The sequence below is a fragment of the Zootoca vivipara genome, chromosome 8, assembly GCF_963506605.1.
Source record: "Zootoca vivipara chromosome 8, rZooViv1.1, whole genome shotgun sequence".
Lineage (NCBI taxonomy): Eukaryota > Metazoa > Chordata > Lepidosauria > Squamata > Lacertidae > Zootoca > Zootoca vivipara.
Genome location: NC_083283.1, coordinates 45,414,734 through 45,438,009, shown reverse-complemented (window position 1 = coordinate 45,438,009; position 23,276 = coordinate 45,414,734). Strand labels below are relative to the sequence as shown.

The following is a 23,276-nucleotide window of genomic DNA, read 5'->3' as shown; positions in this document are numbered from 1 at the left end:
AAGCGCACACTGTAGGTACTGCATTGAGTTGGTGAAACAGGACGTGCAAAACCTATTTGGCATCCCTTGTGAAAACAGCTTAAGAATGTGTTCGTAACAGATCAAGGGGCCCCCTACTTTAAACAGATGATCAGCTACTGTCTTGGGAAGTTAGTATCTTTCCATCACATTTTTTGGGGTAAAGAAGATCATAACTGTAAATCTTGTTTTATTGCAGGTCACTCGTGTGGATAATTTTAACTCTGTCTCTTTGTAGCTAGGCCTCTGGTAACCCACTTGCATGAAATGGGGGTCAAACAAACCTGTTTGTTCTTTCTTGATCCTAATCTGAATTGAGCCAAAGGGCTCCTTCCCTCTCCTCCCTGTAACTTGTCTCATCCTTCATTCTTTCTTCCCCTTCTCCACAGCCAAGACAGTCCTTCACCAGATTTCCCTCTGGGATACAAATGTTGATAGCATTTTCGAATCCCTGTTAGATCTTCTCTCTCTCTCCTCCTTGCATTCCCCCCCCCCCGGTTTTTCATTGTTTATTCTTGATTGGTGGAACTTGCAGACATTTTGGAGACATTTTGGCTTTACTTAAATAAATTAGAAATGTGAAAGATGCAAAGGAATACTAATCTTTTTGTTTTTTGTTTGTTTGTTCTGGAGCTTAAACACAAATATAATACAATTATACTGGTAAAGGGTGTGGGAGAATCTCTCTCTCTCTCACACACACACACCACTACACCCCTCTTTAATCAAGATACTTTCATTAACTGAGTTGCCTTTATAATCTAGCAGTATCTTCTAGTGTTTTGAAGGCTGGTTGAGATGGCTATGTTGTAATCTTTGCAATCCTTGCAAAAAAGTAAACTTGCTAGGCGAGGTTGCAAGCTTTTTTGTGACGTTTATTACTGTTGGAGGGAGATGTCTATGTTAATTCCCTATGTCAAAGTCTGTATTTTCCCCTCCCCTCTCCCCAAGGTCTCTCGACATGCATACCGGTATACAGTACCGTAGTTCTACTTATGTGCATAGATACCACACAGACAAAAACAGGCCTTATGGTTGCAGCTTTACATTGTCATGGTTTTATGTTGCTGGGTGTTTGTTTTTTTTAAAGGCAATGCACGTCAGGTTGTGGGCTGGGGCTGAAGCACTTAGGAAAAATAAGGCAGAAAGCCTTGAACTCTGGCAGGTTCCAGGCACATGTGAATCTAATCATTTCCTTATGTGGCAAAGGAGAATTGCATTGCTGCTTTTGCTTTCTTTTTAAAAAAGAAATGGGGGAGTTAGGATCTCTCTCTGAGAGATCTAGATAATTTTTAAAGAGCTAAGTGATCAAAGCTTGGAAAGCATGATTTTTTAAAGCTAGTAACTTTAACCGCTTTAATCATGTGCTTTCAAGATTTAAAACACCAGCTTTAGTGGAAACATTCACAGCTGAGCTGATTTCAGCCCCTCTTTAAAACTCGCCATTTTGGAGAATGACATTGTTTTCTTACATTAAATCAGAAAGAAGCAGGGGAAATAACATGTAGTAAAGGACTTATGCCTTCTTCAGCTTGTTGCTTAGTAACAGAAAATACCTCCTAAGCTTATTTTTGTTGTGGGGAGGGATGAAACCTGAATCAGTGACCATCTGTCCTGAGATGGTTGGCTTCCTATTGAATTGGCTTTTGTCTCTCTCAAACAATTGGTTCTCTTTAGGGCCCATATACAATCTCAAATACCACTGGTGGCATCTCTTCCCTCCCGAATCCCATCATTTGTAAACACTGGATAGCTGTATTTTAACACTGGATAGCTGTAGTTTAACTAATAGTAATAACAGACACTCTGGAGTTACAGGAGGTAATATCACTGATTGAATAATTGTGCTGAAGCTGTAAGCGCTGATGCCTTTGTGTAAAAAAAAAAAAGCAGGGGAGCCAATTGGTGTTCTTTTCTTCTTCTTCTTTTACAACTTATTATCGTTTTAGTTTGTATACAGTATTTGCAAAACAATACAAGTGGAATGCATTGGCATTTCCAACATCTTGGTTTTAGAAGTGTATTTAAATAATTTATATAAGGCTAGCTGTTTTATACTTCTTTAAAAGTGACAGCTGGAGATTGAAAATGCTCCTGAATTTATCTGTGCTCTGGCCTTAATTCAAGTTTGTCTGTAGGTACAAGCACTCCAAATGAGCAAAATGGCATCTACATTCTATTTCAGCGTCGAGCATAGCTGCCAAGTTTTCCCATTTCTCGCGAGGAAGCCTATTCAGCATAAGGGAAAATAAGGGATATTTTTAAAAAAGGGATAACTTGGCAGCTATGGCGTCGAGGCATGTTGAGTGTACTACTGTATGCATGGCCTAGTCACCAATATTTAAGTGATTGTCATTATATTTTTCAACTCTTCAATAAATTCAGTTGTCCACCACAGTCATAGATGGCATGGTTCAGGACAATCTTGAACAATGTTCATAAGATATCCCAGTACTGACTAGGGCAGGCACCCCCAAACTTCGGCCCTCCAGATGTTTTGGACTACAATTCCCATCATCCCTGACCACTGGCCCTGTTAGCTAGGGATCATGGGAGTTGTAGGCCAAAAACATCTGGAGGGCCGCAGTTTGGGGATGCCTGGACTAGGGCCAAATCTCATTAGCTTCAGAGACTGAACCACCTCATTTCTGCTAAGAAAAGAAACTGAGAGATCCCTGTTAAATACAATACTTATTTGAAGGAGCACATTTTTAAGCATTAAACAAGGAGAGCTGTTCATAAGCATAATTTTCTTTTTATTATTTTCTAATGGTAGATAGCAGCATATTCAAGGTGTTTTCTTTCCTTATAGAATCATAGAATTGGAAGAGACCACAAGGGCCATCCAGTCCAACCCTCTGCTTTAGTTGACAAGTTATTCTGCTTCATGTAAGCAGAACAAATAAGTTATGCTCTTGAGCAGGCATCCCCAAACTGCGGCCCCCCAGATGTTTTGTATTTATTTGGGAGAATTGACAAAAATATTTCATTTGCTATCCTACTTGTATCCTAACCAGATAGTTTGTGTTACTATGTTCTTCATCAAGAAGAAGGAAGTACTAGATTTCTAAACTTTCCAAAGTTTACTTTCCCTACTGCTCAGTTTAAAAGACTAAGAAGAAATACTTAGGATCAAGTGGAAACTCATAGATAAGGTTTTGTTTCTGTTTTTTTAAAAAGAACGTTCTACCATAAATAGTAGTATACCCAAAACAGAATAAAATTGGCCACTACTTTCCCACATTACAGTACCACGATCTATTCTATAACATACTTTGTTTCTGCTTCTGACACAGATCATGAGTGACATTGGCAGGTTTCTTTAAGCTTTCTGAGCCTCTACTACTAGTCTCTACTTCCCGGTCTCTAAAATGGTAATAAACATACGGTAGTTGCTTATAGTTGTGAAGCTTCATGTTCCCCTCCACCATTTATAAGGGTGGAGAGTGAGAAAGAGTTTTTGGTTTTTTAAATAGTTTTTTTACCCTTTGTTCGTTAAAGGTTAACTTGGTATATCTACAAAAGTATGCCATTTTATTCCACATGTGAGAGAGCACTAAACTACATGGATTATGATTTGGGGTTCAGGACTATAACTCACAATACCATTCAGGGCTAGCTCACTGTGGTTTGCTTGGGAAGTTTACACTGGAGAAAGCAGTCCTATTTGGCATGGGTAATCAAGAGTAAGGCTGGAATTGCTCTTAGCTGTCATTCAGGTTTCCTTTCAAAGTCCAAGGACCTGCTGAGAAAAACAAAAAGCTAATGAAAGCTGACTGTATTCTAGCCTAAACCCCCATAGAATCTGAAATGAAGTCCTGACTGTTGGTGTATTCTTATTCTTCTACATTCTAATGGTTACTAAGGTAACTGGTTTTTAGAGGTTTCACATCTTCATTGTCAAGTATTTCCTACTCTTACTGTTACTGTTTTCAAATTAGGGCAATTTGAACAGTGCTTTTTTTGAATGAGAACAAAAAAGGGAATCAAATGTTAACTGATGTAATGAATCAGTTGCATTCTCTTTTTATCAACTATAGTACTTTTTGTAGAAAAAGGTAAAAAAAAGCCCTGTGTCTTCCTTGTCTTTTTTCCTACAGGAGGCAATCAGAGTGAAGTAGTAATTACTTTTGAAACGTTTATGCTGCAATAGTGTGTGTTAGCTAATAACAGAATGCTCTGATATACCTATTGATAATTGCAGATTGGGAGGTGGATACTTCATATTAAGCATTTTTAAGAGAAGCTGAAAAATTATTGACTCTGTCTTAACATATGTAGACAGGGGCATACCCAGGATCAAAACTGGGGGGGGGGGGCAAGAGAGGGGAAGAGAGAGGGAAGAAAGGAGGGAGGGAAGAGAGAAGGAAGGAAGGAAGGAAGGAAGGAAGGAAGGAAGGAAGGAAGGAAGGAAGGAAGGAAAGGGTGTGTGGGTGTGTGGGAGAGAGAGAGAGAGAGAGAGAGAAGGAAGGAAGGAAGGAAGGAAGGGGTGAGAGAGAGAGAGAGAGAAGGGAGAGGGAGAGAGAAAATAAGAAAGAAAGAAAGAAAGAGGGGGGAAGGAAGGATGGAAGGAGCTCCCATCCGCTCCCGCCCCCCAGCTCAGGCTGCTCCTCCCCCCTCCCACGTTCCTGTCCCTGGATGCAGCCGTGGAGGGGGCGAAAACAGCCCGATTTCAGGCTGCTTCTCACCCTCCCCACGTTCTTGTCACTGGCTGCAGCCGCGGAGGGGGCGGAAACAGCCCGATTTCCATAACCTGCAGCGACTTTCCCCCTTCAGTTTTCAGAGGGAAAAAGTGCGGGTTATGGTCCGTAAAATACGGTTTAAAAGTTTTTGCGTCTAGGGGGCAGCTGCCCCCCCTGCCCCTCGCTGGGTACACCCATGTATGTAGGTATGGTTTGTGCTCTCCTGAGCTCAGATATTTAGTGAAGATAATAAATAAAGCTTACTGGCATAAGTGTTACAGTACTATAGTATGAATTTAAAAATTGAGGATTTATACATTGTGTTAGAACAGACCCACTGACATTTAATGGGGCTTAAGTTAGTTGTGATTCATTTACATTCCATTGATTTCAATGGATCTATATATGAAGTATGACTATGTCTGGATCTAGCACACAATATTTATCAGTGAGAGATCCAGAGCTAGACATAATTTGGTAACCCCTGCTCAGACTGGGTGAAATCTAACAGAGTCTGATTTTCCCCTTCAGCCCTCTATGCTCCTGAAAAATATGCTCCAGAGGATTGCTGAAACCTCTGGAGATTAGGGGAATGCAAGAGAAGGGAGGAATAGTGGAAGCCCCATTGCATTAGCAATGAGCTATACATGCCATCTACATCATTGGGATTCTGACCAACTACAGAGTTGTCCTATGAATTGTGGAATAAGGAACTGTATTCCCACAAAAAGTTTATTTTTACAATATTAATGGAGTCAATTTCTGAGGCAAAGTTCTGAGGGTTTGGAAGGCTGCATTTGGTCCCAGAGTGTGAGCTTTCTCCACCACTGATATAGACAATTCTGTAATGGTCTGACTTAGGCCACAGCCACACCAGGTATTTAGAACAGCATTATACCACTTTAAACAGTCTTAGCTTCCCCCAAAGTATCCTGGGGAATGTAGTTTGTTAGGAGGCCCCTTATTCCCCTCAAAGAGATACATTTGCCATATTTCCCTTGGAAGAAGAATTGATTGATAAACTACAGGCAACCCACCCACCCTCAATTTACGCAGGGGTTACGTTCCAAGGCAATGTGTATTTACCATATTTTTCCATCTATAAGACAACCCCCCTATATAAGACACCCCCTATTTTGGGGGACTCAGATTTAAGAAAATGGGGGAGATGTATCCGTGCATAAGACACCCCCTAATTTTTGACATTACTTTTTTGGGGTGGGAACCTAGTCTTATACAGTGGTGCCTCGACTTATGAATTTAATCCGTTCCGAAGGCACCTTCGTAGGTTGAAAAATTCGTAAGTCGAAAAGCGCCATTGGAAACGCGATTTCCCATAGGAATGCATTGGAAATGGAAAAATTCGTAAGTCGAAGCAACCCCATCTAGAAATTCGTAAGTCAAAAAAACCCTATCTAAAACCGCCACGGTTTCTGTTCGGATGTCGAGAAATTCGTAAGCGTTTGCCCCATTAGTAAGTCGAAAAATTCGGTTGTCGAGTCGTTTGTAAGTCGAGGTACCACTGTACATGGAAAAATACGGTAAGTGAAATCGCGTATATTTGAGACACCATCGAAAAAGCCTGTAAACATCCCATTCCGCCTCTGCCCTGCCCTGAACATTCGGAGCTGTCCAGATTGACTTAGGTTGGCACCATCCCACCACATTTGATAAAATCCTGCCAGGTGAGGTGGTGATATTTTCAGAGGCGTCCATCCTGCCCCAAATTGGATAAAGTTAAGTCAGAATCACTTTTCGCTCCACCATCTTGATTCAGAATGGCTGCTGGGTATCCAAACACCAATGAAGACTTTCACTCCCACTTTGGGAGCCCTTGTGCCAAATTTGGAGGATATATCTCGAGAGGTGGTTGAACCTATAGAGAACACATAGGCATTGTTATTGTTGGCATCCATCTGTCTTCAGAGACAGCTCATGGGCAAATGGATGAACTGCTTTTCAAAGTATGTAGAAGTAGACAATGACATTTATATGAAATACATACAGAGGTTTCCTGTTACTTTCCCTTACAAATGACCCTGTGAGGAAACATTTTACCACACCTTGATTTAAAATCCGGCAGGCTGCCAGCTAAAGTTGCCTCGGGCCCTGGATCTGGTCTTTGGGCTGCCAGTTTGCCCTTCGTAATATAAACCAGGGCTGTGACAAATAGGGATGGAATTTTCTTGATGTCAAGCTTATTCACACACACAGTTGTCCCCCCCCTAATTCCTATCTCACTCCTTAATCTTGACAAGAAGCAATTCCCCCCCTCCAGTTCTGCTAAAAATGTGAACAATTCTTTCATTATTATATGTGCATTATTATTTGCAAATATAAGCTTCCTAAAGTAACCAGAGCTTAAACAGATACAAGCAGCAATTATGTACAGTATATAACTCTGTAAAATTGTATAAAAATGCACATAACTGTATAAATATACTTACAAAACTATGCTGCAGAAACATATTAAACCACATGGGGCTTAACCTTTTTATAAATATTGAATGTATAACATGCATATATATATTTCATATAATTAGTTGGGCTTAAAAAAAGAGTGCAACAACAGCTCTGACATAAGAGGGCACTTGGTGCAAGAGGCAGTCTGGTGTGATGGGGTCACAAACATAATCTGTTCATAAACCCATCTAAAACAGAATTATTCTCTCTTCCTAGTGGCAACATACCTCTTAATCTCTCTCACCCACACACCGTTCACAGGTGGAAAACTTAGGAGGCAGTTTCAAAAATTTGGAGGACTGGGTGAAAGATTCTGGGACGAGTCCTGCTACTACAGAGATAGCAGCAGAATAAGAGCAACTACTAAAGGAAGAGTGGCCACTGGTAAATTTCTCCCTCTGAACTTTTCACTTGGGTTATTTATTCATTTATCAAATTTATTGAAGGACTTTATGAGCCACCACCCTTTCCCTCCCGAAAGCTGAACCAGAACTTCTTAAATTCCAAACAATCAAGATGCCACCACCTTCAGCAAATAAAAAAAAAGTTATTAAACTTATTTGTAACTGTAACCAAATAATAATCTGGGCTGCATTTTATAAATACATGGCTTGTTTATGAGCTTGTAAAGTTCCAGTTCCAGTTTACAGGTTGATACCAAACTTGAACCCTTCTCTGACCCATACAAAGACTGTAAGGTAGGTCTATAAACCCAAAGCTCTGATCATTGCTAGGTTAGGCTTTCCCCCACCCAACAATGTCCTATAACTTTCATCCTGAAAGTAAACATTTGTTCTTCTAACATGCATGCCTGCACGGAAAAGTATCATGGTTTATGAAAGTGGGACCAGTGCATGTCACTTGAAGCATTTCATGCTGGCATGGAATTAATTTGCAAATGGCTCATACACTTACTATGAAAAGGCAGATTTCCACATGGAAATTTGATCAAAGTTTTTTTTAAAACCTCTTACAAAGTTTACTTAGGGAGAGAGGTGGCTGCTAAAACTACTACTAACTCCTCTTGCCCTTTAGTATAGTAAAGGGAGCAGATTGAGACCATACCTTGGAAGGGACAGGGATCATTTATGATTATTATTTCTTAAATTTATATACCACCCCTTCATCTAAAGATCACAGGGCGAATCACAACATAAAAATCAAAATGAGAATACATAACAAAAAAAAACCAATAGCAAACCAATAACACCCCTCCTCCCACAAACACAATTAAATCAGCCAAAGGCCTGAATGTATAGAGAAACGTTTTTGCCTGGTGCCTATACTGTAGATATGTAATGAAGGCGCCAGGTGAGCCACCTTGGGGAGAGCGTTCCACAAGTGGGGCGTCACCACAGAAAAGACCTCTTTATTGTGTTGTCACCCTCTGAATCTCTCATGGAAGAGGCACACAACAAAGGGCCTCAGATGACAGTCACAGGGTCTGGGTCAGTTCATATGGGAAGAGGTGGTCCTTGAGATATTGTGGTCCTGAGCAGGTTTTATAGGTCAAAACCAGTACTTTGATTTGGGCCCAGAAACTGACTGGCAGCTAGTTCAAGATTGATATTATATGCTCAGTCTTGAGCTGGTGAGCAACATGGCTGCTGCAATGAGGATGTAGACTCAGGGGCCTATGGAGGGTGTATTGCCGTCGGGCGTTTCAAAACATGGAGCCAACATTAGTTCTGTGTATATTAAAAGGTCACCTCCTTCCCTTTGCAACCTGTTGATTTCTGTGGTCAGTGGAGGGTTATCTTTTGGATTGTGCCCCTTTATGTGGCAAATATTGATCAAGCAAGAGAAGGTAGACTATTTTATAATGGACACTCCTGCTCAAATTGGCTGCCCAGATAAATTTGTAAACATAATTCGGCTCCTCCATGATAATATGACAGCAACAATCGCAGATAACAATGGCTCTCAAAGTGAACCATTCACAGTGGGACCAGCTGTTAAACAGGGTTGTGTTATTGCCCCAACTCTATTCATTATTTTCATTGCCATGATCCTACACCTTGTTGAAGGGAAACTCCCTACCGGAGTAGAAATCATATATCGAACAGATGGAAAGCTCTTCAATCTGAGCAGGCTGAAAGCAAAAAGTAAGGTTACCGTAACTTCCGTCATAGAGCTTCAGTATGCTGATGACAACATAGTGTGTGCACGCTCGGAGGATGACCTCCAAACCATCCTAAATATCTTTGCAGAAGCTTACGAAAAGCTTGGCCTATCACTCAACATCAAAAAAACCAAAGTGCTGCACCAACAAGTACAAAATAACCCCTCTGCAGTGCCACAAATCCAACTCAGTGGTGTAACGGTGGAAAATGTTGATCACTTCTCATACCTAGGCAGTTACCTTTCCACAAGGGCCAACATTGATGCCAAAATCCAGCATCGCCTGAGCTCTGTGAGTGCGGTTTTCTCCCGATTGAAGTGCAGAGTGTTTGAGGACCGGGACATTCGCAGGGAAACCGAAATGCTTGTTTACAAAGCTATTGTACTACCAACCTTACTATATGCTTGTGGTACATGGACCACTTATAAACGCCATCTCCAACTGCTCGAAAGATTCCATCAACGGTGTCTCCAAATTTTTTTACACATCACTTGGGAAGACAGGCAAACTAATATCAGTGTACTGGAAGAAGCAAAGATCACCAGTGTTGAAGCAATGATTCTTCAACATCAACTTTGTTGGACTGGTCATGTTGTGCGGATGCCTGATGATCATCTTCCAAAGCAACTACTCTATTCCAAACTTAAAAATGGAAAACGTAATGCTGGTGGTCAACAAAAGAGGTTTAAAAACTGTCTCAAGCAAATCTTTAAAAGTGTAGTATAAACACTGACAACTGGGAGACACTGGCCTGCGAGTGCTTCAATTGGAGAACAGCCTTTACCAAAGGTGTCATGAGCTTTGAAGAAATTTGATCTCAGGATGCAATGGAGAAACGTGCTAAGAGGAAGGCACGCTTGGCATATCCACACCTTGATCAGCTCCTGCCTGGAAGCCAATGTCCCCACTGTGGAAGGACGTGTGGATCCAAAATTGGCCTCCACAGTCACTTATGGACCCATCTATGGAAGATAATCTTACTTGGCTACGAGTGATCGCCAAAGAGAGTGATCAAGCAAGAGAAAACTAAAATAAAAAAAATTCCTTCCAGTAGCACTTTAGAGACCAACTAAGTTTGTCATAGGTATGAACTTTCGTGTGCATGCATGACAAATTAGTTGGTCTCTAAGGTGCTACTGGAAGGATTTTTTTTATTTTTGTTTTGACTACATCAGACCAACACGGCTACCTACCTGTAACAAGCAAGAGAAGGTAGACTACTTTATAATGGACACTCCTGCACAAAGTAGAAGGGGGCAGAAAGACAATTGATTTCCAGTATCTTGGTATGAATACTTACGCTCCTGCTGCGCTTGAGTTCATTTCTGGTAGCAGGCACTTCAGATAGATCAAGATTGCCCACACAAAGATCCAAGTCTAAGCTGAAAGAAGGTGGTCTTTGTGCAGTTGATAGAAGTGGGATTTGTATGGAATTCTGATTGCTCTTCTGATATAATCTGTCTTCTTAAGTAATGCCCTTACATTTTTCATGGTATTTACTTGAGAGTCATCTCTAGATCTTTTTTTGGTAAGAAAAAACTCTTCCAGCTTTTTTCATGTGATATTGTTTTAAAAACCTTGCAATTGGGAATGGCCTTACTTCCTCACATAAGCTGACATTTGAGACAGATGCATCTCGCAACTGTGCCAGCTTGTTTCCAAGGACTCATCAGAGTGAGCATCCTTGAAGCTCAGCATTAGGTACCAAAATTGTCAATGCTTATGGTAGTCAAGTTGAACACAGTTTTGTGATAAAATTATATTGTTTTTCTGTTTGCTTTCAGTTATGTAACTTCTAACAGCATTATTGTTATAACTGTCTTTATTACTTTGTAACTTTAGAGCTTTAGAAACTTTAAAATATGTTAATGTCTTCTTCAAAACTTTTCCATGGGGATATACTAAACATCCAAATTCTGGAAACAAAGAAGTGACTTCTGTATTGGGAAGAGAACACAGTTAATCTACTATGTTGTCTGTTTGCTATGCATTTGGACACTTCTTAAACTATTGCAACCAAATTTTGCATGATATCAAGGAGATGAAGCAGCAGGTTTTCATGTATGTTTGGATACAATTGGATGCCAATCTGAATCAAAGTGGCAGACTGAATTTTTCAAACTGCACTGGTTTTTTGGTTTCTTAAATTTCCTTAAATGCTGCATAGAAGACTACTAGTAATCATATCATCCTATCAAATTTGCAGCTGACATTCCTTCTCATAATGATCAATGTGGAGGGGATGGGAAGATTCACCTTCCTTTTTACTTAAAGAGAAGAGTGATGAGCCAATGTTTGTTCAATGCATTTTTGTGATTTCCTAAATCAGGAGTGGGGAACCTCAGGCCCAAGGGTTGAATGCAATCCTCTCCATCCAGCCTTCAGAACTAGTCCCAGGCCACATCCCTCAGCCACACACCCATCAGGTGCTTTTGTGTGGTTGGAATCTGTTGAACTATGATAATGTGTCTTCCTTGGCTGGCTGGCTGGAGGATAAAGAGGTGTGTGTATAGAATCCTCTGGTTGAAATGTAACTGTAAAAAGGTAAGAATAACATGCATTGCCTGCCCACTTTTCTTTCTGACCCTACCCATCACTGGCAAGCAACTCCCAGAAGATAGTCCATGACAAAATGGGATGGAGGAAGTTTCTGACTCCTAGGCTTAAACCATGGTTAAGTTGGGGTGGAAACGCTACAGCCCTTCAGTTCTTTTTGGACTACAGCTCCCATCACCCCTTACCACTGAAACAGTTCATAGAGGTGAGTTCTATCTGTGCAAATGATCTCTTTCAAAGTTTAGCTTCAATTCCAAGTAATGAGCAACCCCTTCAGAAGACAGTACTGACTTTCAGCTCTCCTCCATACAGCTCTGACACATTTATTTATTCATGTTTAGCTTGCCTTGGCATTTCCTACTTTTGGCAACCAACTCTAACTAGTTTGTGAGGCAGTGTGACACACCACTGGGCCCAAATAGCACAAACTGTGTGGGATGCTAACAATGTGTGATTGCGCACAGTAGTGTTGCATAGATTGTGCTGGGGGGTTGTGTGAAAGGCAGACAGCATCTGACACATTGCCATATGTTGCCCGCCACAGAGGTGATGTTTATTTCCTTCAGCTGTATTGTTCTTTCTGCCTGTGTTTGTCTGCATATCATCTTGCAGAATTAATCAGGGTGGTCTTGTGGTCTTAAGTGCTGATCTGAATTCTACTTACATATTGGTTCCTCAATTATTGCCAAGGTGGTAAACTTGCAGTGAGGATATCTGCATGTTGTCTGCAGTATTTTAAAAATCATTTTACAGTACATGCACTTTCGATTATTGGTGAGAGCTGTATTCTTCTCACTTCAGACCATAGTTTGTTGGAACAGAATTCAGAATCAGGAGTGATTCTCTTCTCTGCAACTCCAGCTTGTGAGAAACATTGAAATTAATTGATAGCAGTATTTGGGATGAATTATTCCATTAACTTAATAAATAAATAAATCTGGCTGGCTTATAAAAAACGGTTAATCTATTGCTTGTTCATTCGGAAAGTTTTCAGTGTGTAATAATTTTTAAATGTTATAAGCGTATTCCCGTGATATTTAACTTTTGGCAGTAAAACACTCTTTGTAAGCATATCTGGTTTTGCAACACCACCTATTTCATGCTGAGAAGGCCCATTTCAAATTCTGGATGTTTGTTTCCCTATTAACTTTTGTTCCATTAAGGGCTTATCCACACTTACCTTTCCTCCACTCTTTCTAGGCATGGTCCGTGATTTAAAGCTCCGTGTTCAAGTGCCCCTTCTGTTGTTGTTGCTCTGGAGCTTTCCTTGTGAAAACTCCCTGTTTAAAACCCATGGAAATCCTGAATTGACATTTGCTCCAATTCATCTTTAAAGAGTGAGTTTTCACTTTAAAGAGTGGGTTTTCACAAGGAAAGCTTGGGGCAAAAACACGCACACAAAAAAACACTTGGAGCATTAAAGTGTGCACCTCAGCTGTCTGAAAAGAGCAGGGCAAAAGGTAAATGTGGATAAACCGTATGAGTTAGATGTTTTTAAGATTTATTCATGTTGTCACCTTGAACATAAATGAGAATGTCTAATGGTGTACCTCAGTTCCTACAGTGGTGTGTGGTCAGTGGACTAGGGAGACTAGGCTAGTCTCCTAAATGGTAAATTAGAGTATTAAAGTATTTAAAGTCTGGTGCCTCCTTCCCAAAGCCCAGGAAGCTTCTGCCTGGCTTAGGGAGGAAAGGCGATGCTCATGTGTGGGACATTGGGATGCGCCCCCCCCCCCCGGAATTGTCTTTGCATACTGGTGTCTCTGGCCCTAACTGTTCCCCTATGAAAAAATTCACCCACATTCCTGGTTTCTACCTTTACAGGGGTTGTACTTGAGACTAAAATTTAGCTTTGCATAATATGTGGCTTTATAATTAGTGTGAACATGTAAGATCTAGAGTAGTAGGATACCATACATGTGTTATTTTAACAAATATGTAAACAGATATAGAGGGTCGCGGGTGGCGCTGTGGTCCAAACCACTGAGCCTAGGGCTTGCTGATCAGAATGTCAGTGGTTCGAATCCCTGCAATGGGGTGAGCTCCCATTGTTCGGTCCCAGCTCCTGCCCACCCAGCAGTTCGAAAGCACGTCAAAGTGCAAGTAGATAAATAGGTACCACTCTGGCAGGAAAGTAAACGACGTTTCCGTGTGCTGCTCTGGTTTGCCAGAAGTGGCTTAGTCATGCTGGCCACATGACCCGGAAGCTGTATGCTGGCTCCCTCGGCCAGTAATGACAGATGAGCGCTGCAACCCCAGAGTCGTCCGTGACTGGACCTAATGGCCAGGGGTCCCTTTACCTTTACCTTAAACAGATATAGCTGAAGGGAAGGTCTGTAGCTCAGTAGCAGAGCATTTACTTTACATGCAGAAAGTCCCAGGTTCCATTTTTGCCCTTCTCCAGGTAGGGCTGGAAATGTCCCCTTTCTGAAAGCCTGCCAGTCAGTGTACACAGTAATGAGCTAGATCAGCACAATGCACTTTCCTTGTGTTCCAGGCTGTGAGCATAGCACTGCAAAAATACAGATTCCTAACTTTTTAGACTTTAGCTCTTATCAGCTGCCCAGTTTGCTACTTCTGGAAGAGAATGAGCTGTTTAGGAACTTCAGGACATGCTTGTCAACCATTTCCTTTGCAACAGGTAGATTGGAACAAATTGTATCTGTGGGAAAAATACATAGGAACTTTCCATCAGAGCCTTGTAAATGAGGATAGGATAGAATGGCCCTGCGGCTGGCAAAGAAGGGCATTGGCACTAGAGCTGTCAGCACCTCTAGAGCACTCAAGAATCATGGTAACATCTTGGCATTATTTGAAGTTGGGCCTTTGACATGCTTGCATTTTCCCTAAGAAGTTGGTGTTCCCAGTGCTTGTTGTTCCTTTGACATGGTTCTTTTGCTGCACTTTTTCTAATTTATGAAGCCGTAATAAAGTCCTTGTATAGAGGTACTCTGTGGGAGGTAAGAGACACCTCTTTGTGGAACAAATCAAGAATTATGGTATTTATTTATTTTTGGTCAGGGAAAACCTATTTGCCATTGATACATTTGTCTTCTCATAAGTACATTTGATTTCTCATAATAGAATGTATAAGATTCAATAGCATCCCCATTGGGGAATTAATGTAATTCAATCATTGTTGCAGATTAGGTGTGGTTTTGAGAGTCTGTCTTCCTCTAAGCAGTGTGCAGTACAGGAGTTTTTTCCATCTGTTTACTTGGATTACTGCTGCAACATGCTGTGCTCTTTGTGATTACTAGGAACATGTGAATTGTGAGGGCAAAGAGTCTTATTCATGACAATGGCCCATGGTTGTAGAAATGCATGGGTCATGACCGCTGAATTTTATTAAATTTGTGGTGCCAATGGATTCTATGCAGAGTAAACCAAACATACACTCTCATTTTTTAAATGTCCACAGCTAAGCTTTATTGAAGATTTCTGTGTGGCTATTCCATTGTGCTTGCACAAACTTGACACTTTGCTGAACTCTTGGTTTGCAAATCCATAAGCATAAATTTTGCTGCAGGGACTACCTGGCCTTATGGGTGTGTAAATGAGCTATCCAATTCACAGTGAAAGTCTTTTGGCCTGCTAGTCCTTTAATGCAGAACAATGACCCTATGTTGTTTGAAGTGTTTTTGTCACTGTACATTTTAATACAGGTACCCATATATTCCGGCGTATAAGACGACTGGGCGTATAAGATGACCCCCAACTTTTCCAGTTAAAATATAGAGTTGGGGTATACTCGCCATATAAGAAATACGACCCGGCGTATAAGACGACCCCCAACTTTTGAGAAGATTTCCCTGGGTTAAAAAGTAGTCTTATACGCAGGAATATATTGTATATTGGGGAAACTGCCAGTAGGCATAACGGGAAGCTGCCGTTGGACTCCTTTTCTGATTCTGTATCCATGTTTATGTGTGTTTTATAAAGGCTTTATTTTTTGCAGGGTTGTGGGGAACACCACTTGTGTCAAAGTGATTGATCCTTTGTTGTGTGAAATTGTGAAGTGTTCGTTCTTGTATTTCTCAGGAGGATTTGTCCAAATCTCTCCCGCACCCCCCTCCTCAGAAAAATACAGGCCAAGAAGCTGAGAGCATATCACAAGATAACAGCACACCTTTTCTGAGCAATTGCCAGGACATTTTAGCCAAAGGGGGTCCTTGGATTCCATTAGTGATCCTTCAACTGCTTATGTCACATGGGAGGGAGAGGAAATTGCTCATCCAATTTCTTTCTTTGGACATAGCAGAAAACATCCCACCCCGTGTTTCATGAGTGCCACCTCTTACTCGTTGTGTAGACGAGAGCTTTCAGCAGAAGCACATGCACTGCTAGCAAAAAGTCCCAGGTTCAATCCCTGGTATCTCAGAAAAGGCTCTGTCTCAAACCCCTGAAAGCTATTGCTAGTCATTGTAGATGACAGCCGGGGAATCTTTTACAGCCTAAGGACTGCATTCCCTTGCGTTCAGCCTTCTTGGGACCATATGCCAGTGACAGGTGGGGCAATGGATGCGACTCTTATCTTTGTACATTAGGCTACAGTTAAGCCACACACAAGATCTGTTTTTCCTATGCGTATCTCTCTCCATCTAGGCAAGCATGACGCATTGTTGCAGTTCAAGGACGTATTCTAGCGAGGCAAAAGAACTGGAGGCGTTGCTATGGAGAGTTCCAAGGCCTAGAGAGGCCTGGCAGGCTGCTTTGGGCTCCTTGGCCTGAGGTTCTCTTCCACTGTGGCAGATAAGACTCAGCTAGATGGATTAATGTTTTGACTTGGTTGAAGGCAACATCCTACGTTGTCACCACAGCATAACAATCTGTGATGGGAGCCCTGTTCTCCTTTGCATCCAACGAATGTTAGCTTTGGAACTGCTTTCAACAATATGTTTTCTCATGTCAGATTCTTAAAATATGTAAAGGGAGCAGACAGAAAATGGCCATAGGCATGCATTTTTATTTTTATTTTGTAATGTTGTGCCGCTTTGAGAGACAAGGCTAGCAACAACTGTTAGCCATAATGGCTATATTCTGCTTGGCATTATGCCTCTGACCAGTTGCTGGGAATCACAGGTGGGCAAAGAACTGTTGTGCTTGCAGGCTTCCCACAGGCATCTGGTCAGCCACTATAAGAACAGGATGCTGGACTAGATAGATAGGCCATTGGCCTGATCCAGCCATTGGCCTGATCCAGCAGGCTCTTCTTAAGTTGCCTCCAGCACCCTTTTCTGCCATATTGTGCTCCTCTTCAGTTAGAGAGACAGATCTGCAGCTATTTCTTGGTCCCTTCCCTGCAATTCTTTTTCAGGATATACCGGTATGTAATAAAATATAATACCAGAGGAATGAAAGTCCAGGGCTTTCTCCCCCTCTGCTTTACAATAATTATATGAAATTGTGCTATTTCTGTGTAATATGGTGGGGTGCTATATAATCATTATGAGCTTCAGAGGTTTCTTCTTTTGTGTCTGCACTTTTGAATTTTCCTGTATACTATAAGCTCCTTTCTTGTGGATTTTTGTTGTTGTTGCAAACCCAGTTATTTTTTTAAAAATAGGTGATGATGCTTATCTTTTAAAGCGTTGCTATAATTTTTAAATACTTTGTTGCTCCATTCTTAAAACTGCAAGGGGGTAATGTGGTTTCCACATTCAATGACAGGAGCATTTTGTCAAAATCCTGTCTCAAGACATTTTATAGCAGCAAGAAGAAATAAGTAATTTCCTAAACTTGCCCTTTTTACCTATGGAGGCCATAAAAAATGTTAATGCAAATGATGTTGCCTTCTGTTGTGTGACGGTAATTGGAAATGGATCACTGCAGTTTATGAGGCACTTATCCTTTCGGGTCCACAGTAAATGGCTCACTTTGAGTGATGTTTCCTCATTTGATTTCCTCTTCTTTCACACCAGAAAAAGTGAGTAGAAAGACCAAAGATAAACATGGAGTTGATTTTGAAGTTGACATAATTTTTGTAAGCTGTGAATTTATGTTTATCATGTGTTTGCTAGAGCAGAGGTAAAGATTATAGGAGGTAATCTTCTTTATACCTTAGTTTGTTTTATTGGCTATGTGCTACACCATCTTTGATTTCCAACCTTCCGCCCCGTTCTTTTATTTCAAAGGGTTTTACTTTGTTCTGCAATGAAACCTTTCATTGTGATCCTTTATTCGTTACTCTGTTGACCTTTTGGACAGCAGGAGACATTTGAGGATGCTACAATAATCACATCATATCCTCCTTCATATTTCTCCACATTAACCTCTACAATCTTAATGCAATAATCAAGGAACTGATGAATACCCCTGCTCATGGTGTGAATTTACGTATCCTTTACTTATTTCAAATGTTACTTTTAAATCTCCTATGACCCCTCCCCCCCCAAAAAAAATCTGGGGTCACATCTGATTCTACATGGCAGGTCATTTAACATTTTTTGACAATGCTGTGCACAATGTTCATATTAACATGCTTACTGGGTTTAAATAATCTAGATTAGGCATCCCCAAACTGCGGCCCTCCAGATGTTTTGGCCTACAACTCCCATGATCCCTAGCTTAACAGGACCAGTGGTCGGGAAAGATGGGAATTGTAGTACAAAACATCTGGAGGGCCGAAGTTTGGGGATGCCTGATCTAGATATTGGCTTCTGTTGGAGCAAGTTACTGAAAAACCTTTCAGTTTCTCCATTGAAGTTCCTGCCCTGCAGCTCAAGTTTCCAAATGCAAGTGAAATGTATGGTAAAATAAATGGCAGAGTAAGTCTGTTTGATTCTACTCACTTAAGTGTAATTGGCTTCTAAGTTCTCACTGTACTTTAGCATGACTGTTTAATGATTTTTCTCTCATCAGTCACTTCTGTAAAGGTGTGATGTTGTTTTACTCAGTAGGCTGTCACTCGGCTTCTTTGCACTTCAAAAAGATCTAAGCTTGCTGATTATGACTTTGCTACTTCCTGTTTAATTGTTATATACTTAAAAGGATTCCTTGTTTTAAAACCATATGGTAATGAACACAAGTATAAATCCTTCAGACCTGCAAGTCTATAAAGTTTTGATATCTTGTCATTCTTCCTCTTGTTTTGAAGATTCGTGTAATCAAACTCTGCATGCGCTTTTCACTTCTATGGGACAGTTCAGACTTGAAAAATCTCTCCACATTGAGTGGCCTGAAGACTTTGTTGCATGGGGAAAGTAAATCTGGCCCAGAGCATCTTCAGCTATAGGAGCCACTCTGGCAATTCATGTGAGCATGCAGCACACTTTTCAGCTCATGCAAATTGCTTTCCAGACAAACATCTGCAATGTGGCGCATACTGGATTAGATGCTGCTTGCTTCATTTGGCTGCCTCTCTGAAGGTGCTGTGTTGATGGGCTGGCATGGGCTCACTTCTTTGCCTTTTAGCATCTGTGGCAGCAGTGGCCAGCATGTGGCAGGTAATCTGTGGCAGCAGCTGCACAGGAATATGGCAGATGAGCCCTGAAAACTGTGTAGCTGGATGAGCAGCAGACAGGCCACAGTGGCAGGTGGATGGTGTCACCATCATCAGAGGGGTACTAGCTGAAGGATACCTGAAAGACCATCTCACTCTTGAGGGCCTCCTGCAGATACTTTCTTACAGGAGGTCCATTCTACTGCAACATAGGAATCAGACCTTTAATGTTGAAGCACCTACCCTTTGGAGTTCCCTCCCTTTAGGCAAGAAGGGACCCAGGTGGCGCTGTGGTTAAACCACTGAGCCTAGGGCTTGCTGATCAGAAGGTCGGCGGTTCGAATCCCTGTGACGGGGTGAGCTCCCGTTGCTCGGTCCCAGCTCCTGCCAACCTAGCAGTTCGAAAGCACGTCAAAATGCAAGTAGATAAATAGGAACCGCTACAGTGGGAAGGTAAACGGCGTTTCCATGTGCTGCTCTGGTTTGCCAGAAGCGGCTTTGTCATGCTGGCCACATGACCTGGAAGCTATACGCCGGCTCCCTTGGCCAATAATGCGAGATGAGCACGCAACCCCAGAGTTGGTCACGACTGGACCTAATGGTCAGGGGTCCCTTTACCTTTACCCTTTAGGCAAGAGACAGATACTGTCTCAGTTGTCTTTTCAGCACCTACTGCAGACTTTCCTCTTCAAACAAGCCTTTTAAGTAGGTATCTTACCCACTGTGCACTTGCATTGGAATTTTGGCAAACATGCAAACGTCAACACAGCTAATCACAATTCCAAGAATAAATTTAATAAATAATAATAATGCTCATACAGTAGACTAAAAAAATGGCACCAATATTGAGACACACATTCATTGTGACCCTGGACACTGTGTTTGGCTTTTCTAAAACATAAAATGGCACTGAAGTTTTCAATTCACCAGAGAACCTGGATAGCCATGGCTTAGATCAGCAGTGGAAGGAAAAACTATAGTCTTCTTGAAATTATTCTGCGCTATAATGATCAAGTCCTCCAGATGTTTCTGGATTATAACTCCCATAATTCTTTGGCCATGGTGGCTGAGGCTGATGGGAGTTATGATCTGTCCAGCAGCATATTATTTATAACATTTCTCTCCCCCCCTCTCTCTCTCTCTCCCTCCCTCCCTCCCTCTCAACCTCTCTCAACTCTAAGTGATGTATAGGAAACTCAAGCACCATCAGACAACTTAAACAACAAATGTTACAAAAATACACAGTTTCTCAGGGATGACTCACACCCCAGCCATCACCTCTTTAATCTTCTACCCTCGGGCAGGAGATATAGAAGTACAGTATAATCAGCCATACCAACAGGCTAAAAAATAGCTTCTATCCGTGGGCTGTTAGGCTGTTGAACGGAAAATAACATAGCGAAATTGACTTGTGAGGTGGTGTGTTGTTCGATAAGAGATTGAGTGTTTGGGTGTGGGAGGAGGGAGGCTCATTTAATTTCATTGTACACAGGTTGTACAATGACAATAAAGGTATCATCATCATCATCATCACCATATAAAAATGTTACATTGAACAAAATTACTAATAAGTATAAACCAGTATCATTTATTTCACCTTTAGACACACACCTTCCCTCTCAACCTTCTTGGCCTTACCCAGGGTCCAAACAAACTCTCAGCTCGCCTGCAATCTGAAGGGTACTACATTGGTTATTCCTGTAGTAGAGTAAAATGATATTGACATATTGAGGTACTGTCAATAAATAAAACGGTCTCACACTCTGTTATGCATTAAGAAATGTGTTATGAAGTTTATCAAGCATTGTAAGTAATAAGGGAGCCAAGATACTCAGAAAGTAAATAATAAATGATTATGTTCGATATGAAAGCAGATAAATACGTAGAAACAGACTTCCACTACTAAAGCGAATCTGCATAAAAATGTCCACAAATCTTTTCAGTATATTGGCATTTTTTTTTTGGTAATTTATGATTTGGAGTACATGGTGGAACAACACTGAACAAAATGTACCCCTTGAAGATAAGAATTGTTGTAAATGTCTATGTTGGTGAGAACAGCATGCACTGAAGAAAAGTTATTCAGATGCATTTTAATCATTATCAGATTGAAGTCTTTTGTATTTGTATGTATGTGTTATATATACAAGTATTATTTACATATCTACTATATCTGTATTTTTTTAATGGGAGGGAATATTTTCTGGGATTGATCCTGAGATAACTTGTGTTTTGCAGAAGGGCCCCTTCTGTCCATAGAAAGAGGTTTCATCCAGTGAAGGAGGCCTGCTGCAAATGGACAGGGAAGACAATTTTCACTCTGCCCTTTCCAACAGCCCCCTTTCCACCTCCCACATGGTTATAGAGGGTCTCCAAACACCCTGGACCAGATTTTCTAGGTACTGGTGCTGATTTGTTGCTATGTGCAGTCTGATCCAGTCTGCCAGGTTGGAAATCATGGCAGCTTGAAAAGCAGATCAACCTGTTAAGATCGTGGTGGGTGGGAGAATGGAAATGCTTCCTGTTTCAGCTGCTTGGTGGGTGGGAGAAGGGGGACAGATAGCAGCAATTCCAAAATGTATACTTGGGAGTAAGTTCCATTGAGTACATCTGGACTTAGTCCAGTTGGTGCAGGATTGCAGGCTAAAGCAAATATCTTTTTTTTTTAAAGAGCTACCCATTCACTCAGTTTTCCAGGTGATACCAGTTAACATACTTGAGAGTCCAAACTTTACAGGAATATTGGCAGCAAAGGTTGAATGAGTCTTTTGTTTGAGCCAACCTTACAAAATGGAGGCAAAACTATGGGTGAGTAGAAAAGAGTAGAAAGTAGATCATAAAAAGGTGTGTGTGTGTGTGTGTGTGTGTGTGTGTGTGTGTGTGTGTGTTGTTTTTCACATATACGAAACACTTTGTCAAGAAGTTGAGAACAGGAGGACACTTAACCCTTCTTTTGCCTGCTGCTTTCCCCTCAGCCCTTGTTCCAGATGGAAAGGGAACCCCTTTGTCTAAAGTATGATTATCAATGTCTCTAAAACAAAGTACTATCAATGCAAAAGACCACAAAACGATGCTTCTGTTCCCTTCCCCAGTCAAGGTGCCAATCTGGGGCAAAGCTGGTTCAGGGTTTTATGGTTTTTGCACCAGAGCAAGAAAATTCCAGAAGCACCACACCCGCATCCCTGGGAGTAAAAAATAGTAGTGAGAAATTAAACAGTTCAATCCTATACATATCTTCTCAGTAGTAAATCTCAGAGGGATTTACTCCCAGGTAAGAGTGCATAGGATTGCAACCTGAGTAACTAAAAATATTCTGCCCCTTCAAGATACTGCAAATCTGCAGCCTCACACTGTCTAATGGTAGGGTTGTATCTGAAAGGCCAGCCACTTAATGGTTCTGTATGCAAGACCAGGACTATAATAATACTGTAATAATAGGGTGGGGGACTAGTTCCAATGGCACTTCACCACCTACTTCACAAGAACTTTGATCCTTCAGATGTGGTCCCTTTAGTCCCAGCCAGAATTTCCAGAGGTGAAGTTGTAGTCCAACAACATCTGGAGGGTTGCAGGTTGTCCGTCTCTGGTCTTCTTAAGGGGGCTCCTGATAGGAAGTGTAGTAAAGAGGTTCTGTTGTTGATTTTTCTTCTCTTTTTAAAAATAATCTTCAATAATATGTGACTTTGGTTCTATCTGGTGGCAGAAGCTTTAGTTTTCATTAGGGCTTGTCTACTTTGTGGTCATCTTTTGTTCTGACTGACTTTTAGTGTATGGGATTATATATCAAGATAAAACAGGTATTCATTGCATGGAATTTGCATATCTTTAAATTGGCTCCCAGTATGTTTCCGAGCACAATTCAAAGTGTTGGTGCTGACCTTTAAAGCCCTAAACGGCCCCAGTCCAGTATACCTGAAGGAGCGTCTCTACCCCCATCGTTCTGCCCGGACACTGAGGTCCAGCGCCAAGGGCCTTCTGGCGTTTCCCTCGCTAC

General features: G+C 41.3%; 2 protein-coding genes across 13 annotated transcripts in view; both read left to right on the top strand.

Annotated features, from left to right (window-relative positions):
• Nucleotides 1-21,952, top strand: part of LOC132592550 (uncharacterized) — a 254,823-nt gene extending 232,871 nt beyond the window's left edge. The window contains exons 1-2 of one of the 2 annotated variants that reach the window (XR_009558031.1): nt 4,494-11,578; nt 12,388-21,952. Coding sequence is in view for 1 of the 2 variants with exons in the window: in XM_060277892.1 (XP_060133875.1) it covers nt 8,800-10,011 (1,212 nt within the window). In the remaining variant the exon portion in view is untranslated. Of the gene's footprint in view, nt 1-4,493 lie in introns of those variants that run through there. The other variant, XM_060277892.1, reaches the window with a different exon arrangement.
• Nucleotides 1-23,276, top strand: part of GREB1L (GREB1 like retinoic acid receptor coactivator) — a 168,113-nt gene that overhangs the window by 28,356 nt on the left and 116,481 nt on the right. The window lies entirely within an intron of this gene.